Source organism: Triplophysa rosa, linkage group LG19 (assembly GCF_024868665.1).
Source record: "Triplophysa rosa linkage group LG19, Trosa_1v2, whole genome shotgun sequence".
NCBI lineage: Eukaryota > Metazoa > Chordata > Actinopteri > Cypriniformes > Nemacheilidae > Triplophysa > Triplophysa rosa.
Genome location: NC_079908.1, coordinates 16,862,943 through 16,886,635, shown reverse-complemented (window position 1 = coordinate 16,886,635; position 23,693 = coordinate 16,862,943). Strand labels below are relative to the sequence as shown.

General features: G+C 38.3%; 1 protein-coding gene across 3 annotated transcripts in view; it reads right to left on the bottom strand.

Moving 5' to 3' along the window:
- The window catches only part of whrna (whirlin a), a 72,072-nt gene that overhangs the window by 9,613 nt on the left and 38,766 nt on the right, over positions 1 to 23,693 (bottom strand). For all 3 annotated transcript variants that reach the window (XM_057360961.1, XM_057360963.1, XM_057360962.1), the window contains 5 exons: positions 20,953 to 21,078; positions 13,471 to 13,679; positions 11,710 to 11,746; positions 4,214 to 4,426; positions 2,677 to 2,886 (listed from right to left, as the gene is read on the bottom strand). In XM_057360961.1, coding sequence (XP_057216944.1) covers positions 2,677 to 2,886; positions 4,214 to 4,426; positions 11,710 to 11,746; positions 13,471 to 13,679; positions 20,953 to 21,078 — 795 coding nt within the window. The remainder of the gene's footprint in view (positions 1 to 2,676; positions 2,887 to 4,213; positions 4,427 to 11,709; positions 11,747 to 13,470; positions 13,680 to 20,952; positions 21,079 to 23,693) is intronic.

The window sequence follows — 23,693 nt, the reverse complement described above, 5'->3', positions numbered from 1 at the left end:
TACTGAAGCCAGAACTGGCAGGCTTACAATAACACCAATCCACAGAGGAGGGCCACGAACAAAGCTTGCATACAAATACCATTGCTCGAACGCGCTCGCTCATTTCCAAAGTGCTTGTGTGCGCTCGCACTCTTGGAAATGACCCGTGATGGAGATGTGCAAAGTCACAGGTGACACGTTTTTGATTTGCGATGCTGTCAGAACACTGCAACCCACACGTACACACGCAGACAGACAAGGAGTGAGTCATTTTAACATGGGTCAATCCATGAAGAGAATGTAGAGTAGATTACATCACTGTTTGTTTGAGTGTGTGTTTATGCAAAAGACAGATTCAAGCCCACACCACAGAAAGATCACTTCATATTACGCACCCTTACAGTTTACCATAGTAACCATAATTTTTACCATAATTACTGTGTTTTTTATTACTATTACTGTAAAACTAAAACCTTGATGTTTACGGAGTCTTAAAAAACTTAAAGGGATAATTCACCCCCCCCAAAAAATTGTCATCACTTACCCTCTTGCCATTTCAAACCAGTGTCAGTAGCAGTACACAAAAGAAGATATTTTGAAGAAAGTTGTTAACTGGCACCCATTCACTTGCATTGGTTTTGTGTCTATACCAGTGGTTCTCAAACTTTTCAGATCAAGTACCACCTTTAATAAAATTAGTTGTTCCAAGTACCACCTAATGACCGCCATAGAAAATCATATGAAAAAAACACTCAAATTAATAGTAGAGCTGTGAATCTTTCTCTTTACACCTCGTCCTCCAATTCTAATCTAATACAAACACTTTTTATTTACTAGCTGTTTTCAAACTAAAGAACATGTTTTTCAAGTTAGTCAGCAGTAATAGTGGACACAACACACTTTTCTGTATAGTCCACTGTAAACAGGGCTCTGCAAATGACTTTTATGGGGGATTTATTAACTTTGTAGGGACTTGCAGAAAGAACCCATATTAAAGACAATGTGGAAAGAATGTGTAACACAGACGATAATAAATAGACACACACTTAAACATCAAGACAACAGCTGTATATAAGACTCAAACTTTACTGAAGCCGCTCTTGTCAAAGCGCACGTCAAAACTAAATCGCAACGCGCGCTTCATTGATTTAACCCCGAGTAGATGCAGACGCGTGTTGAATTAACGCTTTACAGCAATAACAACAGTTTTACACAGCGGTTCAATTGCAGTAATACATAAGAAGCTTAATTTAAACGCAGCTCATCAGAAGAGAGAGAGTGAGGGACTCACAAGCGCCTGTCTGCTCCCGCTCTGTGTTTGAGCTGCCTGTCACGCGCTTGAGTTACATCGACCATTGATAAATAAATGATAATTCATATAACTACATTAAAATTCCACATAGGCTGAGATGTATTCCATATTTATCTATCGTGTATTAAACATTTGAAATTGTATTTAAGACACGTAATGTAAATTTAAATATAGAGCTTTTAATTTTCTGTCGTGTCACCAGGGTTCTCTAGTGGCACGCGTACCACAGTTTGAGAACCACTGGTCTATACCATAGAAGTGAATGGGTGCCAGTGCTGTTTGGTTACCAACTTCCTTCAAAATATCTTCTTTTGTGTTCTGTGGAAGAAAGAAAGTCATTCGGGTTTGAAATGACAATAGAGTAAATGATGATAGATGTTTTTATGTTTGGGTGAAATGGCGTAATATTCTGCATTGTATTTTGGTGGCCGCTATGTTTACTATGATCAGTTTTTGTAAGGGTGAGTGACAAGTTGCCAAACCTACCTCCATCATGTCTATGAGCCAGAGCAGTCTTTCCTGTTTTATTGAGAGGGAATTGGGTGTTAAACTCTATCTGTCATTTACACTGTTTATAAATCTGTCAGGAAACACTTATCTGTCCGTCAAAGCAACATCACACACCCCTGAGAGCGTTACGCTCTAATCTAAACCGCTACACTTTCAAAAAGACACTTGCGTGAGAAGTGCCTAGACAAAGCAAGACAGACAGACAGAAAAACAAGCATTTGACAGAAAGGACAAAAGCTGTTTCCACCAGCAACAATCTACAACCCCTCATCTTATATCACAGTAATCGGCCTCTTTCATGCCCAAATTGTCCACCAATTTGGTAAAACTGTCTTTTACATCACCCTCACACACCCAGACATAAACTTCAATGTCTTCCACTCAGTCCTCACACACATCCAAACACTTCCTGTTTCCTGAAATGACAAATATAGACGCTCACGCCACCCATAGCTTTTACTCCATAAAACACACACACACGAGTGAATTGACTAAATAATAGCAGCACTTCTGCATGCATTTCAGTGCACAATTTAGGCACCCACGATCCAACATAATCGCATTGAAATAGCATAGCGCCGTATCCAAATGAACTCATTCTTATTCTTCACAATGCAAATACTTCACCTTCACATGTAAATTAGGCTTATAGATTGCATCCCCCACAACTGCATTCAGCACCCACCAATATCCGAGATTGCATCATGCAAATTGCATTTATGCTGTTACCTGATTTATTCGATTAATATATTGAATTGGGTGGTAAACTAACACTGACAACGCATGCAAATAAACAACGCTATTGCCGTCATAATTTATTCTTAGCGAACTCCCCCTTTTTTATTGTAACACACACAGTGTTTATGCACTCTTACCCTTGCGGAGCTGAGGGTCGTGTTGGTCATAAAGCTGGCTGAGGAGGAGGCCAGAGTGTCGGGGTAAGACACCATCGAGAATGAGTCATGGAAGCCTGCTCCCCCCTGTCTCGCTTTCAGAGCTTCAATCTCTCGTCTTAGGACGAGCCCATCGAACTTCTCCACATCCTGAGGGGTCACAATCCCCCTCACTTCAGACAGAAGAGAAAACTGCAGAAACATATGTAAAGACAGAGTTGTGAATGTGACCGTGCTCCTGTGTGATATACAGCCTACATTGTAAAACTTTACTGTAATTTCGCAGCAGGTTTGCCAGTAACTTACTGTAGATTTAATGTACAATTTTGTTTTAAGCATAAACTTACCTAGTTTATATATTTTTCTTTCATAAAACAAGACTAAATATCTTGGGTCACTTTTCTTGTTATGTAAACGTATCGTAATTTAAGAAGTTTTAAATATTTTTACAGAAAACAAGAGAAAAATGCTTTTGCAGTGTTGCTGTGCTAATGCCAGTCTCTTCTTGCTCATTTTGAATCTCAAAAGTCAAAGTGTTTTAATTTTGATTAAAGTAATTGAAAACAGTACTAATTGGAAAGTATATTACGTAGTAATTAAATCTACAGTAAGTTACTGGCAAACCTGCTGCAAAAACTACAGCAAAGTTTTACAGTGTTACAGATAATTTATCGGTATTGGCTGATAAATGGTCATTTTTAATATTATCGTATCGGCCGATAATAAAATTTAGGCCGATATAATATAGCTGATAAATCATAAATTATTTCCTCTGGTTAAACTTCTTCAGCTGCACGCTGCTCACAGTCAAAATATAGTACAGTACTGTCTTTCTGACATGATCATTTACTTACTGCTATTAGCAAAACATTGTTGATGTAGGTACAGTATGTAGGAAGAAAGGGAAGAAAGCATATTGTTTGAATCAGACTGCTGTCTGAATGCTTTCTGTCTTGAGACCTGTTAGACATGTGGCCATTAAAAACATTTTTCTGGGTTGCTCTGGAGGAACATCTCTAATTTGTTTATGAAATAAAAAATATACCAGAAAATTGTGAAGGTGAAAGAATCGTAAACTAGTGTAAATTGGTACATGATTTTCAGGGAAAAAAGAGAACTAATGGTTACCTTGTTTTCTGCAGTGAATGTTTTCAAATAAAAGCAGTTGTCCACTTTTTGCCGGCCGCATATCGGCTATCGGCTTCCAATGTTAAAGAATTTTCGGTTATCGTTATCGGCCAACATTTACATAATACAGCCGTGGAAAAAGAGACCATTTCAAAATTATTTTCTGTTTTTATACTATTCATATGTCTAGGTAAAATGATTAGACTCAAAACATTGTATAACAACATTATGAAACAAGTCAGTATCATTCTGTCACACACACGCACGCACGCACGCGCACACACGCACACACACACACACACACACACACACACACACACACACACACACACACACACACACACACACACACACACACACACACACACACAACATGACATAGTATGTTCACCTTGGCGTGTGTATTGAATAGTTCAAAGAGTGCCATTACGAGCTGCTCAACCCCGATGTGACCATCTCGATACTCCTGGATGTAGTATCCCATCGTCTGCCTCTCCGGTTCGGTCAGCAGATGTCTGGCCTGTTCCTCCAGCATCGCCCGGCTCTGGTTCACCAAACTGGACAGAGTGACCTGAGAACCTGCTACACCTTTATAAAAACCAGCCTGAAACAGAAATAAAGAGAGAGGGATGGAGAAAGAGAGCATTGATCATTGAGTTATAGGTTAAATGAGTGAATATATAGAAAAGATGAAAAAACCCAACTAAAAATTGAAATAATATTTAGCTCCACACGTCTGTGGTTCATTAAACCCCAAGGCAAACATCTTGAATGTTAAATCATTTTCTAAATGAGAACATCAGTAGATAAGCCCGATACATTTATGCTATCATAACTCATATCTCCATAAAGCAGAGTAGAAGATGATAGAGCAGACACTCTCTCACCCTCTTACTCATGTTTCAGGCTCTCTCATCGAGAGCTGCTTTTCCTTTAATTAATCTCCAAATCAAAAAGCACTGCTTCAGAATTACCACGAGTATTGATCAGTGTTGCTCAAAGACAGCTCTCCAGCTCTCATCAAATGATAAACTCTTGAAAAATACATGACAAACCACCTAACTTTCATTTAGTTTACTCAAAAATAAAAATTCCCCCATCATTCATTTACCCTCATGTAATTAAAAACCTGTATATGACTCTTTTTGTTGTGGAACACATTTTTGTTTTCGAGAAATGTCTCTGGTTTTGTGTCTATATAATGAAAGTCAATAGGGCCGATGTTGTTTGGTTACCAGCGTTCGTCAAAATATCTTATTTTGTTTGGTGACCGGTCTATTGGCTGTCTTATTGGTTGGAGACGTGTTGTTTGTATCTGATTTGCAGGTGCAACCAAGCAGCACTAGTGTCTTTGTTATCAAACAGTCAAAAGACACAAGCCTTTGAACCGAGCTCGATCAATACAGACAGAGACTAGAGAAAGGAGAGTGAATGCTGATCATGTCTGCTCCGACCTGAACTTTTCACGCCCTTATTCTTTTCACACTCCCTAGAACAAAGCTTCGTGGTTAAATTCTGGAACAGGTAGACAACCATACAGTAGAACACTCCAACAGGAACTAACGCTTTTGGTTGCTTTGTATGGCAGACCATTTATTTTCACATTATTTCTGAGGAAAAGTCCTGAATGGTCCCGGCCTGTTGTGCAAATGTCCTTCACTGGACGTTGAAGAATAGCCGGCGAGTGTAAAATGCTTAGCTATTTTTACAAAAGAAAGCAAGAAAAAGTGATAAGAGAGGAAAGGAAGAATTAAGAAGCTAAAGAACTGCACACATAAAAAATAAAGTAAAAGGAGAGCTAGCCCAATATAACTGCATTTGTTCTTTATATGAGTACAGAGGATGTGTTCCAGACAAACCCCAACATGTTTCATGGCCACATGAACTAATATAAAACCTGATTATGGCTAGACTACACGAAACTGAACTCTAAATTTTGATTTATTCCAACAATATACTATGTTTCCTCTTCGCATTATTCTGACAATGTATTGATTTCAAAATGTCCCCTCAGCCTGAAGATTGTAGGGGTCAGGGTTACTGCTGAACTCAAATTCATCATCGCTTGGAAAACAAATTGCTTCCGAAATCCTGCTGAGGCTTACCCTCGGACGATGATGCTAGCGTCTCTTCGGTCTGAGGTTCAAAAGTCCCTCTGGAGTATCTTTGGGAAAACGGCTCTGCTGCTCAATTATAAAAAAAAGCTAAGCTCGGTCTGAAGATTTCCCAGCACAAGATGATTAATACAACTAGCAGGAGAAATACGCGTTTTTTTGTTATTCCTTATGAATGATAGCAGTCAGGATGGGATCGATGTCGTGCCATCAGAACCTGCATGGTTACATTATGACATTACTCGACAGGCGAGTTTAATTGAGAACACATAGCTGATGAATTTGATTCTTTAAGACATCATGAGGGAACCAGTATTTTCATCTGTCAGGACTTTTTATGCAGAGCACATCAATTTCAGTCGTGTCTCCACACGTCACACCCCAGTGAATCTGAACAGGGCTCAAATGAGACAATTTAGCCTTAGATTGAGCTTTATCTAAAGAAAAAAGAGATAATTCAACAATAGCTGAGGCATTTTATTTTATATAAAGCAGAACATAAATATCTAAAAATGGGGAAATTCAGCTTCAGAAAATTGTGAATTGTGACTGCAGATTATTGGAACCGTACAAATCGCACCCCAAATGAATAAGTAAAAAGTTAGCTAAACGACAAACTGCTGTCCAACTGCATTCTACTTTGTATGGAGTACGCACCCAAGACTTTACAGTAAAAGTGAGTTGAGATGAACTACAAAAATGGATACTACTACAAAAGTAAAATCTATAAAATATAAACCAAAATTACACAAAGACATAATTTGACATTTTAATAGAGCCACATTTTTTTCAGCACAATTCTTAAATTCTTCAAATTATAAGCAGTGATATCGCATTAAACTTGAATACATAAATACATTAAAAACAAAAGTGAAAACAAAAAGAATCTGTGCAAGAAATCAAATCTGTGACTGAATGAACCGAATCACTAAAACGAATCAGACCTAGACATTTCGGCCCATTATTAGGAACCCATTTTGCATCCCCAAACCAAAAAAGTACTAAACATAAAAAATATTCCTTTAAGGTCCTTTAAGATCCCTAATTAATGAATTTTAATATCTTATATTCAACTTGTGACATTCTGGTCTTTGATCTTTTCATTTGAACGATCAATAATTTTGTATAATTTGTATACAAAAATGTAATACAAAAACACTGCATAAAATCATTTCAATATTCTAAACCATAATTAAAGTAAAACTATAATTAATTCATCCCATGCCATGGCAATTTTTTAAATCTCACATTACCTGAACCTCCAAAAGTTTCAAGCCAAAGGCGAAAAAGGCACATAATCAGATGTTTAACATTTTTAACAAAATTTAAATGACACGTGTTTGGACTGCGGGGCTTCTGCCCAAGCAGGGAGGTGTTTCTACATACTGACCACCAAAATACAGACAGTAACTAACGAAGCTTTTCAAATTCCTTTCTCAGACTATTGCACACTGCATTAATGCTGCTTCAGCTCATCCTGAGAGCCACCATTGAAGCTGAAGCTTCATTTCCCCTCTCGAGCTATTCGAGTCTTGTGCATGGAAGATCACGTCTCTGGCAAAAAGCCGATAGATTTTAACACCTCTTTCAGAACAGTGGCAGAGCGGAGCAGTCGATAGCTGATGTGCTCAGGGCTCACAGGAGATAAGCTGTCTGAGATAAGCAAGCTTTCTTCTACAAAGGCCAAAGCAAACATCAAAACATCCTGTGAGTGCAAAAGTTACATTTCACAGGGTGCTGTGGGCTCTGTAATGCCGAAGAAGATTTGGCTTGAAGGAAAACTGTACGTTGATGGATAATCATTTTTTCGAAGTTAAAGTGTGTAATTTTATTTATGTTTTATTTATCCAGTTTAAGGTGCAGACATAAGTTATGCTACATTTCTTGCATGATTTTGTGTTTTATTTTTTGAGTAGGGAAATCACATAAGACTAGAATATATAAATACACTAAAAACTAAAATGAAAACAAAAAGAATTGTAATACATATCAGTGCAGGGAATCAAATCTTTGACTGAATCATTTGAATGAACCGAATCACTAGAATGAATCAGATCAGTAGAAAAGAAAAGATCTTACTCTAAACACTTTTACTCGTTTCTGAAATAACAAGATTTACAGATAGCATACAGTATGTATGATTTGTTGTCTGATTTAAATTATTATTATTATCATTAAACTCAACTTGTGACTTTTTGGCCTGTGAAGTATAAAGGAAAGCTTACTGATTTTGAGCTTCATTTCAGTCACCAATATTCATAAATGTTTCATTTCTATTAATGCTCTCATGTTAATTTTATCGTGTTGTAAACTTGTTTGGCCACCATAGTTCAACCTGGAGAATTCAATTAGATTCTGAATCCGCATTGTGTTGGCAAGGAGGGGTCGCCTTCAAACAAGCCTCTCTCAACAGTACAGAGACCTCGCGTCAGGCAATAGAAGCAAGTGCTTTACTCAGCAAAGACTCCACAAGGTCACTCGGCAAGAAATTCTGCCTCGCAAACAGGCAAAAAAGAACAACTTCAGAGGCTAATTCATCGTAAGAGTAAAAGATAAGGGGAGAATTTGCACCGTTCTTTCATCCGGCTGACAGCGAGACCCTCAGAGTCCGAAAGTGTGAAGTTGTGACCCCACATCATTGTTCGACTCATTTATATTTCATGAGCTGAGTCAGTGTTAAACTAAGCGGAAAGCGTAAAATACTACCAGACGTGAATCCAATCTCAACGTCTGAATCCGAAATGAGCTTCAACTAAAGCAAATGTTACAGTGACAAGCACAAAATTTATATGCTGAAGGTGTACGAGCTGAAACGTTTCTGAGCTAAAAGTATGCCCCTTTCTTAATAAAAACATCATAATTTTCTCCAGTGAAACGCTTAACTTACTGGTGACTGACCTACAATTAATCAAAGCTCCCCCTGCTGAGCTGGTCGCAATTTCTTTCTCAATTATAACGTATTTGCAGGGAGCGTTAAATGTATACTGATGAAAACATAATGAGGCATTTGTACGAGTATCAATATATATGACTGGCTTGTTCTTCGGTCAAACGCTGGAAAATCTTCCCGGAGAACTGCAAGGTGTAAATAAATCCGCTTTATGACCACAAAATTACCTTAAAGGGACAATTCACCCAAAAATGAAATTTCTGTCTTCATTATTCACCCTCGAATTGTTCCAAATCTGTATACATTTCTTTGCTCCGATGAACACAGAGACAGATATTTGGAAGAATGCTTGTGACCAAACAGTTCTTGGCCACCATTGACTACCATAGGAAAATGCTTTATAAATGTATTGTTCTGTTGAACACAAAAGAAGATGAAGAATGTAGGAAAGCAAACAGTTCTGGGGCACTATTGACTGTCATTTTTCCTACTATGGAAGTCAATGGCGGTCAAGAACTGTCTGGTTACAAGCATTCTTCCAAATATCTTTCTCTGTGTTCGTCAGAACAAAGACATTTATACAGATTCGAAGAGTGAGTAAATGATGACCGAATTTTATTTTTGGCTAAACTGTCCCTTTATGATGAAACTTTAGCGATTATAATGTTATTAACCATAATTGTAATGTTTTTACACTGGAACTGAATAATTTATGTGCGTCTAGATATAAATTAGACGTTTATGTCTATATATCGGGAGTGATTAATGGCTGACTGTGCTTTTCTAGCAAAAAAAAACTGATGCGCCCAACTTATCAACGTCCTCTGAAGTAATGTGGAGCTCTTTGGGATGCAAAACGAGCAGCTGCAAAAAGCTCATAGCCCACAGACACGTCCAGACCAGACACTCTATCTAACAGTGTCCTTTAGACTGTCATTCCCACCGTATTCAATATTCAGCCCTGCCGTATTAAACAAGAGCTCACGCTTTGCTGGAGCTTTATTGGAAACCATTGTTTTGTGCATAAACCTCAGCAAACAGCGGCGGACCTTGGAAAAGCCACATCATCAGGTCACCTTGCACCTTATTTTTTCTTCTTCACACTCTCAGCATCTTTTTTTAAATGTGGTCTTTTTAAAAAAAAATTCTGTCCTATATGTATCTACATTTTGTATTTTTTTCTTTACTAGGCTGTACACTTTTAGTATACAGTACAGTTACACCCTCTCTGCACATACGCACGCACGCACACACAGTAACGGGTAAGAATGTTAAGTGTATATGTCTTTTGCGGAAGCCAGCGCATGAATACAAATCACCGTGGATAGCGTGTGCCCAGAGGATCAAAGACTCTTGACAATGCCTACCTGACATCCCTTTTAGCCGCAGATATAAAGTGACGCTACTCAAACCAAGATGGCAAATTACAGCGATACCAGTTTTTTCTTTCATCTCTTTTTGTCTATCTCTGGCCCTCATGTCTTTCACTTCACTTTCCTCTACCTGTTCATCTCATTACGTCCCTCGGCTCTTTTTGTGGCCATTGTACGGAGCGAGACGCACAAGAAGAGGTTTCTAGCAAGTGTCAGAGCTAGAATCTATCTGTGCATATTTAATTTAAGCAACGCTGGCATGCAATTCACCCTGTTCCTGTGTCAACCTCATATTTTATCAATAGCGATGGCGCTCGGACCAGATATGCAGAGATGCTGACCCCGTTTTGATGAGTCTGGCAAAGGTAGATAAGAACACAGAGAGATTCTTTCGCTCATCAAAGCAATGCAAATATATTGAGTCTGATCTATTATGCTGCTTAATCACTGAATTTGCATAAAGACAATATAACTTCACTACGGAGGACAAAGAGGAAGGGTGTTTGAACATAAAGAGACCTGGAAAAAAGATCCAGGAGGCTTTCGTGAGCATACTGTACGAAGAACAATAACTCAAATGTAAATGGGGTATAAATGGGGTTAAAATGTCCTCAAGGAACAGTTCACACCAACATTTGTCGTCGCTTACTGACATCAACTTCTGACAACAGTGAAACACAAAAGGAGAAATCCTGAAGACTGGACTGAAGCCGGTGTTTTTCATGAAATTATAATGAATGGGGACTGACAATTTGAAGCTTCAAAGAGATTCCAAAAGCATCAATGTACAATATCATACCTGTGACTTATACCTTACAGAAGTGGTTCTCAAACTGGGGGCCTTGGCCCCCAAGATGGATCCGGGGGACAACAGATTTTATGGCATTTTATGAAATATAGAAATTGATCATAGATTTTATGCAATCAAACCTCAGAAAAAAAGACCACCAACCAAATGTTTTGATGTTCCAGCATTGGAAAACTGAATAAGTTTTTGGTTTAATCAAAATGATAAGTTTAAGATTATATGTTTTTATTTGGGGGGCCGCAAAGCGATGCACTCTACACAAAGGGGGCGATTCGGACAGAGGTTAACAGCTCACTGGAGAGGATTATTATTATGGGTGAATAATGACTTTCGGCCTGTTTCTCACACAAAGCTTTTATATGCCTTCAGAAGACTAACAAAATAGCACTTAAGTCATTCAAACCACGTTTATGATACTTTTGTGTCCTTGTTGAAGTTTGAAAGCTCTAGTCCTCAATCATTGTAACTGGAAAGCAATGGCCTTCAGAACTTCTCTCGTGTCGGATGGGTTTGGAGTTAGGGTGAGTAAATAAGGCAGAATTTTCATTTTTGGGTTCATTTTTCTCCCATAGCAGCCTAAACACTGAGACCTGCAGAGAGCTGTTGAAGAATCAGACTCATGATCTCCCAACATGACATCAACAGTGTCACTCAGGGCAGAGAGAGGAGAGAACATTCTGTTCCAACAAAACAAACACTCACCTTTCCCGACGCTGACGCTCCCTGGTCAAGAGACAGTCTATGGGAGAAAAGGTAAAGATGGAGAAATCAATATTACATACGTCAAGGCATCCACAAATAGATGCTGGATCAAAAAGGTCTTACTTGCAATGTATGCAACAGATGCTGTTTTGTTTTCTAACTTTGATCCAGAATTAAATTGACAGGCAATGGAGATATTTTTCTCACATCAAAGTGAGTGTTACTGACTAGTTTAAGTACAAATACAAGAAAAACACAATATACAATAAGTAATAAATAAAATAAGAATCATATTATATCTTGGCATATGTAATCTCACATATTCTGAAACATTACTACAAGCAACAAATGAGTTTGAGGCATGAAGAGCTAGGACTTGACAAAATAAATAGAAATATAAAATATTATATATTATAAAAAATAAATTTTTGAAAAATAAATACAGGAAGACATTACACTGCATGCAGGTAAATGTTAAATGTTGCTAAAAGAGTAATTGACGAAAATGTACGAAAAAGTAATTTTTTTGTGAATTACAAATGTATAAATTAGGATATAATTTTGTACATTTAAAAATATTTTAATATTTTAATTAATATTTAATATCTTAAACAACATAAGATTCAAGTTAATGTACAGGGGAAAATAATATTTAGTCATTACATATTATAAACACACTTTAAAATTTGTCAATATTTTTCGACTTTATGTCATTCAAAACACGTACATGACTTTTTGAGAAATGTCTCAGTGGTTTTGTGACTATACAATAGAAGTAAATGGGGTTCAATGTCACCAACATTCTTCAAAATATCTTCTTTTGTGTTTTTTCAGTTTGGAATGACATGAGGCTGAATAAATAAAATAATTTTCATTTCTGGGTGAAGTAACCCTTTGAGCATGATACAGGCACTTTGCACCACGTCAGGGTTTATTCTGTGACAACAGCAAATGCAACTCACACATTCACAATATCCTGAGCATTAAGTAGTTTTAATTATTAAATGATTGAGTCTGGTAATAACAAAGAAAGCTTAAAACATTCCTCCGCCAGTTGTCCTTGGTTTTGGCTTTAGATCGTTCACGTTTAGCGTGATAAAAAGCTTTTTCATAAAATGCCACCTTGCATTTTTACTCTGGCAAGAGACCGCAGCGCCCCAGCGCAGCTCATCAGCCAACCTCCATTAAAAAGCAGTGCTGGCGCAGGACACACCTGAGCTGTTTTACGATCCTGTTAGTCTGCTGTTCATGTGCACACACACACACACACACACACACACGCACGCACACGCACGCACACACACACACACACACACACACGCACACGCACGCACACACACACACACACACAAACACACACACTCTAGAAACATATTCTCATTCTCCAAACAGGCCGTGCAAAAGATCAGCACTGTCTTTAATAATCTCATGAACAGATTTTACAGTCCTCTGAGATCAGGCAGACAGACCTGTTCGTATATCAAAATGTCTGAAATGTCTCATTTTCTTTGTTAAATAAACATCAATATCGTCGCTGTGCTTCTGTCCAATTTTGCCGTTTTTCAGGAAATAGAAAAACCACTTGACTTTTTAAATGAATAAATACTGTGTTGTCAAAGTTGACAAGCCCTTTTTAATATTTTTTATTGGTTAGATATTTGCAAAACTCAGTGACAAACATAAAGGGTGACTAATAATAATGATTTATGGCAAAAGAGAAGAAGAATAAATCTGAAGAATAGCAGCGATTGACATCCTCACCCTGTAACACTGCTGCTGGCAGAGCTCTCTGTGATCTGTGAGCTGGCAATCCACTTAGTCTCGCCCACCACGGTGCGGGCATGCGGCAGTCGCCCGACATCCTTGACCGTCATCATCAGATGGTGAGAAGACTTCAGCACTCGCACGGCCTCATCGTGTGGGATGCCCAGGAAACTCCTTCCGTTCACTTCCAGAATCTGATCCCCCACCTGTAAAAATGACGGGGGAGAGAGAGGAGAGGATGGGTGGTCTGGTGCAGGCAGAGCGGGACAGCGGGTAAAAGGGGGTGGAGATGGAGGTGGGGTGGTCTGGATAACCGGTCAAATATCGGTTCAATGACAAAATGGTGTTGTAGGGTCAAATTTGTTGAAAAACAGAAATGATTTTAGTTAAACGTAACAAATGTGTGATTTTAATATGAAAAAGTGGGCATCAGACACTTGTGGGCTGTTTTTTTTAGTTCTGGCGGTCTCATCTGATTCATTCATGCATCTTCTTACACGTTCAATCCGCATTTATTCTTTTCCCATAATCCCTTCGCTTGTCGCTCATAACACTCAGTTTTTCCTGTCACTCCAAAACTCTATTCAGATGGGATTAGTTGTCTAAGCAGTGGTATGGGAATATAAATAATTACCAGAACTGTTCAGTGATTCAGTAATCCTTCTGGAGTTTGTGCCTGGCAGGTCAATGAGGCCTTAATACATTTTGCAAAAAAAATGACTGAATTTACATATTAAACAATACAGATATTGCTTTGCAAACTGACTATTAAAATTACAGACGACCACAGTAACAGTAACAGAATTCCACCCTAATAAAGCTCAACTCAGAGTAATACATTTCTGTTAGTAAAGTCCTTACTGTGGGGTTTCTCCTTTTCTCGCTCTCTTTCTGGATCAATACCTGCCCCCTGAAGACACTTGAGGGTAATTAAGAAGACTCTGAGCTAATCACAATATTAATAAATTATTGACTTGATCAATTTGGACATAATATGGCTTTGTTATCCCACTGAACACAAGAGAGATGTTTAAAATCGATGCGGCAGATACCAGAACGCTCACTTTCCTTAGTGAAACACCCGATTATTAATTCATAAGCATATCTCACTGCATTTCTCTGCGTTTTACTCGAGTGTTCATACATTATGTGGGATTTCACATATACTTGACCGGGCGTTGAGAAAAATGTGTTTTTTTTCTTAAAAGACTGAAAGTGGTATTTCTGCCAAAAATGACAACTTATTATGAACTCATTATTAAATAAAGAATGACATTTATCCAAATGTAAAACATTTATGAGTTGGCATATGCTTTTATCCAAAGTGATTTACTGTGAATTTGAGCTATACATTTGATATTTAATTTAATGCATGTTTAACTTGTATTTATTTTACATACATTTTTTGTTGTTTTTAAGTTTTTATTAGTTGTATTTTACAATATTGTTATTATTAAACGTTTCTTTGCAATTTTATTTTTTTCAAAGTAATGGTAACAACTTGTATATGAACTGGTAGACATACAAACTGCGTTTCAATTCGAAGGCTGCGTCCTCCGGAGGTTGCATTTGTCGACCGCATACGTCACTGAGGTTGTCTCATTTCAGTAAAAGAAAAACGTAAAATTAACATTTATTTCTCTTAAGATGTAATCATTGTAGTTTCATTCTTACCTTAAAATGTAACGGTTGCCTTTCTGAAACAAAACCTGAAATAATAAACCTCGATGACGTATGCGCCCGACAAATGCGACCTCCGGAGGACGCAGCCTTCGAATTGAGACGCAGCGACAGTGTACCTCATGAACCCCCTGCAAGTTCGCGAACCCCGTTTGGGAAACCCTCTAGATTGCTAGAAGATAACGACTTAAATGGACAATAAGTGTGTACAAGATGTACAGTAACTATCTTTTTATAATATGGAAAAAAGCAATGAAAGTTAAGGAATGAGAAGAAATGGAATCAAATGTAAATCATATCAAGCTTTAACTAAGGCCAATCGCCTGAGCTGAAAATGTCATGTGACTAAAAAGGCAAAACAAACACTCAAGTCAACTATTTAAACATCCACTATAATAATATGTTTTTCATTAGCTACTTTTGAAGAATAGTTAGTCATGTTAGATTTTGTTGTAGTATCCAATAAAAACTCACTTGAATAAAAATCTTCACAGCAACTGTTGTCCCTTTGTCTTCTTTTAATCTACTGTTTCACCAATCCCTTCTCCCCCATTTAATCATCGTCTCTTTCCTCCTCTCTCTCCATCTTTCATTCTTCTCATTCCCTCTGATGAATGGTTGTGCTCTGAATATGGACACCGCGCTGCCTGGCCCATCCATCCATCCATTTATTTATCATTACACTTAATGAACGTTTAAGACTTATAGCTACACCAGCACTACTCAAGGTTTGAGAAGCCATCCAGGCCGGCTAAAGTACAGACCCTTCCACCACTGCCCCTGGTTAAAGTACCGTATTTGTCAGTCAGGCAGAGGCGTGGCCATTTCAAAATGGATTACAAATGAGCAGAAGTGGTCACGTTCACAGTCTAAAAGGCTTTTATATGTCCGGAGGGATTTTTCGGATGATAAACGGCTCCCTCCTCTAAGAGACATAAGTCGGTAAAAGTCGAAGTCGCTGTGCTTCCTGGTTAAGGAGAAATTTTACATATCACGGAAATGGGTGTTACATCTACGACTCAACGGAGAGAAATTTTTCAGGGCAAATGACTTTCTGCTCAAGGACTACAGTGATTTAGCATTACTTGACAAAGCGGAATAGGGAATGTGTCGGCACTCAATATGACTGATAAGGATCTTGACAGCTCCCAATTCTGAACGCACATACTGTAAAATATTATTAAGGTGAAAAATCCCATTGCATTGATCTAGCTACAAATCACAGGAATACATTTTTAGAGTAATTTAAGTATAGTACACTACTTAGTAGCACTGCTTTATGAGGTCCTGTATTGAAACTAATAGGCAAGGTCAAAAACATTTTTTCCATGGTCACTTTCATGGAACATACTTTACAATATTAAAAATAAAGACACAGCCGCAGAAAGAATTTAGAGACCGCTCCAATTTGACCATTTAATCAGCATTTCTGTCAGGACCACTGTCGTCAAATATTTAAACAATAGCGATATTTAAGGTTGGAAGAATGAACCTGTTCTGGGCAAACTCTCCACCTGTCCATGCAGCGGGAGCGCAGCAATACATGTCTCCCCACCTGGGGAACCAGAACAGTTCATGTAACAAGATTAAATGAAAATGATCCGACAGATACAGGCAGATATGGAGGAGATGGGGATGGAGGTGGGTTTTTAGTGCGGCACGATTAAGCAGCTGATAAGGAGCAGAGAAAGGCAACTTAAATAGGACGCAGTCTAGTATGTGTTGTATGACTATTGGTTTACGTTGATTAGCTGCGCCTGCTGTGATCGGCTGATGCAAGCTAGACGTGAACAGCCAGAACTAACGCTACACTTGATTTCTGCAGGTATTGTGGCAATTCCAGTCCAGTGTCTGTTGAATTTCACCCCAAAAAAACCCTCAGGAATGAAGGGTCATCGAACAGTAATGTGAAAGAGCGAGAGAATACAAAGATGCATTAAAGTTGTGAAAAAATCGAGCTCATTCCACCATATATTCATTTTTGAACACATTTGAACATTGTAGTTTTCAAGATCTGCAAACATTGCATTGTTTGTCATTTTCACCACTTTGCACAGTAAAAAAAACTATATTTTCTTTTGGAATTTGGAAGAAATGTTATCACTAGTTTACAGAATGAAACAAAAATATATTACATTTTTATAACGTTATAATAATTTTACCTAAACATACCTATAAATAGTAAATTCTGAAATGGTCTCTTTATTTTTTCCTCGGGTGTACTTCAGGAATAATTTACCCAAAACATATTGACCCGCATCCCAACCTGTTTGAGAAAAGTAAAAAATGTTCACCGTAAATAGTGCCCAAAGGTTTTTGGGGATTGTACTTTTGTAAAAATTGAAATATACCTTTATACTACAAAAAAGAAAGAAAGAAAGAAAGAAAGAAAGAAATGTTACTTCATAGATAGAAACATCAAAAGTAATTGTGTGAGTCTCAGGTGGTCCACAATACGAGCTAAGGGATAAGCAGTTTTTCAGAACGCTGACTTTCAGTAAATTATCTCTGTAAAATAAATGAAATACTAACGCCTTCATCCTTTTAGGATTTTAGTAATTTGACCATTACAAACTACGCCACTGCCATTAAAGTGTTTTACAGTTCTGAGGCCAAGATGTGCTCTTATTATATTGCTCATTCACCATTCAGCAAAGTTATGGAAGACCAGCCCGAGTCCAAAGTGAACCTTGAATAATATATTCACATACACATAAAGACCAAAGCAGAAAAGCACATCAAATATAAAGGTTGGCCAAAAATAGACATACAGATAGAGGCTTCAATGAATGCACATTGACTAACTGTTCTGGCTGTTCTCGGGTCAGCGGAGGCTTTATGTTTAGGAACACTCTTACATCTAGACACCAGTGAATTCTCAATAAGCAACCCCATTATTCCATGCAATTAAAACTCAACGGACTAAATCTGCCTTTAAGACCTCGAACTTTAGGATTTGAGACAGAAAAAGTTAGAAAGGGCAGCAGATGTTTGTTGCTAGTGTTGCTCGTGGGTGAAAATGTTAATGCGGCCATAATCGTTTCAGAAATAGAATTAAATTCATCCATCACTGCTGTGCCGGTGTGCGATAAGCACATTTCTCTAAGGCAGCATTGAATAATCGTCAGCCACACCTGATGTGCAACATCGGTGAAATTCATCCACGCCTACAGTCCATTTTTTAGTCTAGGAGTAGAAAGCTAAAAGTGAAGTGTTTAATTTCTTACTGTATTAGTTAGGCCAGATTTTAAAGATCAGACTACTTTTAATACGACACAGTGTTTGCGCTCTTTGGCAATGTCACCTTCCCAAAAGGTAGTTAAATGGAACATTAGTACAGCATATGCTTATAGTCAAGTATTATGGATCTTTCCCTTCTGTTTTCATCGCAGGTGCCAAAAATAAAATGAAGCTTTTCACACAGGTCTAGTATGGGGTGTATATTTTGGGAACAAAATTTTAACAACAGACCCCTTGACCTTATCTTCATCTCATAGGACCTACTGGGAAATAGATGTGTAAGTATGTGTTTCTCCTTTTGTTTGTCTATATTTGAGAATGGGGTCAGAGGGTCACTGGTTGCAAACAGCGTAATAACACAATCGCTCCGAGTGTCAGACTATCCGGATGAAAGCGCTTTTCTTCACTTTGGAATGGTGGATTGTTTTTAAAGGCTATACGCTGCTCATATTACAATACAATGACAGGAGTGACCACAGCTGTCAAACTGCAAACAGGACCAAAAAAAAGCAAGTTTTCTGAAGCCATGCAATAACTTGTGGTTATTCATTGAAAATCTTCCCAATTGTGCATTTTGTCATTATTGCAATGGTAAATGTTTCTGTTTTGCTATGCGATAATTGTGTAGTTAAACTTGTGCCATCATTCTTTATCATTTTCATTTTTATGCTAGCAGTACATTTTCTTTCTTTAAATTATAATTATATATAATTAATTATCATTCTTTTAAATTATAATTCAATCAAGTGTAGAATAATAAATCAAACAACAAATTAAAAAAATCTTTAAATTGATCATTTTGTCATAATCATAAGAATTATTAATAGATATTGAATTATTCATGAAAAGTAATTACATTTTCTTTCCGTTCCCCACAAAAAGCTATTGTCTGACTTTAGAGGAAATTTTATGGCCATTTTTTGGTTTTATTTTGTGTTTCTTTAAAGCTTGATAGCTGTGGTCAAGAAGTGTAATTCACAATACATCACATTGTGAAAAACCATTTAATGCTCTTTTAATTACAGCAGCTATCATTATAATTGTTTGCATTGAACTATAAAACTGCATTGAGTTATATTAGATGCATTGTCCATACTGTTGATGCATGTATGCAAGTGCAGCATTCATGAGGTTTTTTATCACATACGTGGCATGATAAATGCAGGCGAGGCCGCTTTTATGTTTGCGGACCTCACAGCAGAACTGGGACATTGTAAACAGAGTCTGCTGCCAAACAGGCACCCAGAAACCCATCTCTCATCTCTCTTCAAAACAGACGTATGGTCGGTCTAAAGATAAAACACCCAACTCTCTCTCACTTCACGGACCGTGTCTGGATCGCCCTCTTCTCAGACTGTCATCTCCTCTCGATCCCACCATGAATTCAAAGGTTGGGCACAATGCAAACCGTCAGCGTGAAAAAAGTCGGAAACTTTCTCATAATAACGGTTTTTACCTCACAATGAGAAATGGATTTGAATAATAGAATGAACCCAGAACGTCCAAGCAAATTATTTGGTGACTCCATAAAGAAAAGCTGGAAGAATTCACAGTGGACTCTGCTAATTCTGCTTTCATACACCTAAAATGGAAAGCAGTGGGAGGATTAAAACAGCTGGACACTTTGAAGTAGTTCAACAAACGTTTTTAACCAAGAAACAGTCTCTGATTCACAAAGAGTGCTAATGTGCAGCTAAATCTCCCTCATTTACTCAAATCCAACACAAACAGAAAGAGAGACTGTGACAGTCTTACGCACACACGCACGCACGCACGCACGCACACATGCACGCACGCACGCCCGCACACGCGCGCACACACACACACACACACACACACAAGCACACACACGCACGCATGCACGCACGCACGCACGCACACACACACACGCACGCACGCACGCACGCACGCACGTTTACTTATCTAAATGAAGACATTCCATAGACTTCTATTGTTCTTATACACAGCTTGTTATAAATACTACAACCAAACCATAAAAGAAAACTTTTTGCATTTATATAACATTGAAAAAACAGTTTCCTATATTTTTATAGTTTTTTTTTTTTACAAATGAGGACGTCCCCAATAGAAGGGTTTTCCCCAAACTATACTGGGTACACATAAGCACCCACCGACACCCTAACAAAGCATCCCAGAATGCATCTCATGAGGGTGGTTAGATAATATACAGAGTTCAAAGCATGATTACTAAAGAAGGTAAAATATAAGATTTTTGTCAATACACAATTCTGATACTCACACTTCATTGTTTTGATGATTTTAGACTATTATTCTAAAATGTGGAAAATAGTTAAATGACTAAAGGAGAACCCGGTGTGTCAAAACCTTTGAAAGCAAGCACAGATAAACCAAATGACTTAAGAGAGAAAAGTCATGAAGAAAACGAAAACAATACTTTTAAAGAGCGGACAGAGAAACGTGGACTTGGATGGAGTTTGACATGTTTGCAACAGTGCTTCTATTAAAGCAGATTATTGTAAGTGCAAGCAAACTGTATACTGTAACAACAGCAACATGACAATACAATAAAAGTTGTACCTTCAGCCCCCCGCACTCTGCGGCAGACCCCCGGTCCACTCCTGTGATGTAGATGCCCAAAGAATATTCAGCCCCCCCACGAATCATAAGACCCAAAGAACGCCCATCATCCAACACCAGATTCACCTGTGGAGGAGATAAGAAGAGCCATGAGCTGACGGAATGATACTTAATCAGCAAATGAATACACTGTACCGAGTGTGCATCCATTAGTGAGGTGGCATCTATTTTCAATGCACACGCACACACATAAGCATGCCCTGTAAGCTGCCACGAATCACCAAAACATTACGCTTACATGCAAGATTAAAATATATCTCCAGCGCAAATGTGTTGTTAAAATTCACCTCTCAAACAGAGAGCAGCTATTACAGCATCTTAGCTCCATGATTCTTTACTCTGACAACCCATACAAGGTTTTGCTGAAACAGCAAAACGACAAAATGTGACTCACCCTCGACCTCTTCCAACACCCACCGCAGAAAAGCAACAATAGTACTGTGATTACCCTGCATCGTAGAAACCCCAAAGAGCCAATCAAACAGCTCCGTCCTCGAGGTCACTGGAGCCCCTGTGCACTCTGGGATATGAAAGCACCGGCCGCCCACCAGCACGCTGCTTAAAGGTTACCACTAGCCATCACTGAAAGGTCAGCGTGGCGTAGGGCCGTACTGCATTTGCTGTGTGTCATTGTTCATAATGCCACACATTTATAAACGTCAGCGCTGTGAATGGGTCTTATTATATATTTTGCTATGTTTAGTTGTAAAGCGTGCTGGCAGCTGCATAGTGACGGCTTCCAGCGGCGCTTACTGGAAGTTCTGTTCGGCACCCAGGAATTTGTCAGAATTACCCAGCGAACTGCTTTGCCACGATGTGGGAGCGAGCAAACAAGGCCGTAAATCAGGGTGGAGCGGTTTTGCTGCGCTGTGCATTTCCGAATGCTGCCGGCGTGCTCCGCTAGCATGACGCATCCACCTTCTGACGGCCCGCGAAAGCATACGCTTTCCAATAGCCTTGGCAGATTTACACCTGCGTGAACGGGTCATGAAACTCTCCCGATAATCACATTTAGCAAATTTTGTCACGTAAGAACAAGGGAAAAATGGAATGAGGAATAGCGGGGGATCCAATACGAGAAACAGGACGTGCTCAGGACTGTGACGATATGAATATAATGAATGATTAATAAAGAGAGGAAAAGGTTCTCGCATTTAAAAGGAGGCAGAATGGAATGAATTTGTTTCCTGTGGTCTAAAACAACACATTGATTGATTGCTTAATTTTTCCGAGTGCTTATAGGACCTTAGGCAAAAGGAAAATAAAATGTTTTTTTAACACTTTCATTTATTTTTTTCTTTCATTTGTATTGTTTAAAATTCATAACGGAGCATTTGCGTGCGACTGCAGACATCTCGGTTTCGTTCAGGTCTGATGGAGGCTGAGTAACGGTGGCACAGACTGCCTCTTAATGTTTCATACATATTCAATAATCGTCTGATTAAACACCTAGCCCAAAACATTAATCCTCAGGTTTGGATTTGCTCATTATAGACGGCATTGTTCTAGTTTGATACTGGATCAGAATGAAAAAAGCATCGGCTCACAACAACCTCAAACACCAAGGCTTTATCTGCCGAGTACACATTGTGCACATATTTACCAGAGAGATTTTCATAAAATACAAACAGAGGGCACGTGCAACAAAGATATGCACGCACACACATTTAATATTTCTGGAAAAGAGTCATTTAGCATTTTGACTTTAAAAGACAAAAACTGAGCTCTTGACATTCCTTACATGACTCAAAACAACAACATATTGGCTCCAATTCTAAAGGCCTGTTCACACCAAGAATAATAGCGATAACTATAAAAAAAGTAAAGTATAACTATAAACGAAGAGAATGGCAGCGTCTACACCACAATAACAAAACAGAGGAACGATATTGTTGGCATCCCATTTTTTACAACCTTTTTCTACAACACTCTTAAAAAAGTTGCTTTATGATGTCATAGAATTGGCTGAATGGTTCCATAAAGAATTTGGAGAAGTAGAACTTACTAGAACCTTTGGTTCTTCTATGGCATCTCTGTGAAGAACTCTTTGTTAAATATAAGACAGAAGTTAAAGTTTCCTATAAATTCAACCCATCCAAAATGATTCCAAGTGAGACAATGAAATCATAGTCTCAAAGAACTAATCAGGTAAAACTTAATGCAGCTTATAAATCTCTGTCTTAAAAACGCTCTATTGTCCATTAGCGCCCGCAAATGATCACAGATAGTTTAGCTCAGAGATATATTCATTTGACAGTGGATAAATGATGACTTATAGAAAGGGGCATCAGTCCAACGGCACTCTGATCTCAAAGACGTTGTCATCAGCTGGCACAGATAAGACGGAGAGCCTCGGTTTATGGAAATACATAGCATACACCGCATTTCACGAAAGACAAGGCTAATCTTTCATCTGCACCCCTCTTACGCACCAATGAAATCTCATCTCCGTAATGACAAAACGCTCAACCTATACCGAAGCAGAGCTCTTCAAGTTCACAAGAACTCCAAATCGACATCCGTAATTAAAGCTGATGAGCTGTAAACAACACAAACTTCTATGTTGAGTGTTTAAAAACTCTTTAGCATTTTCTTGCATTATACGAGCTAAATTACTAATCGTGGCCCAGGGGAAAACATACGCTTAATTATAAGACGTACTCCGTGTTTTTGAGTGACTT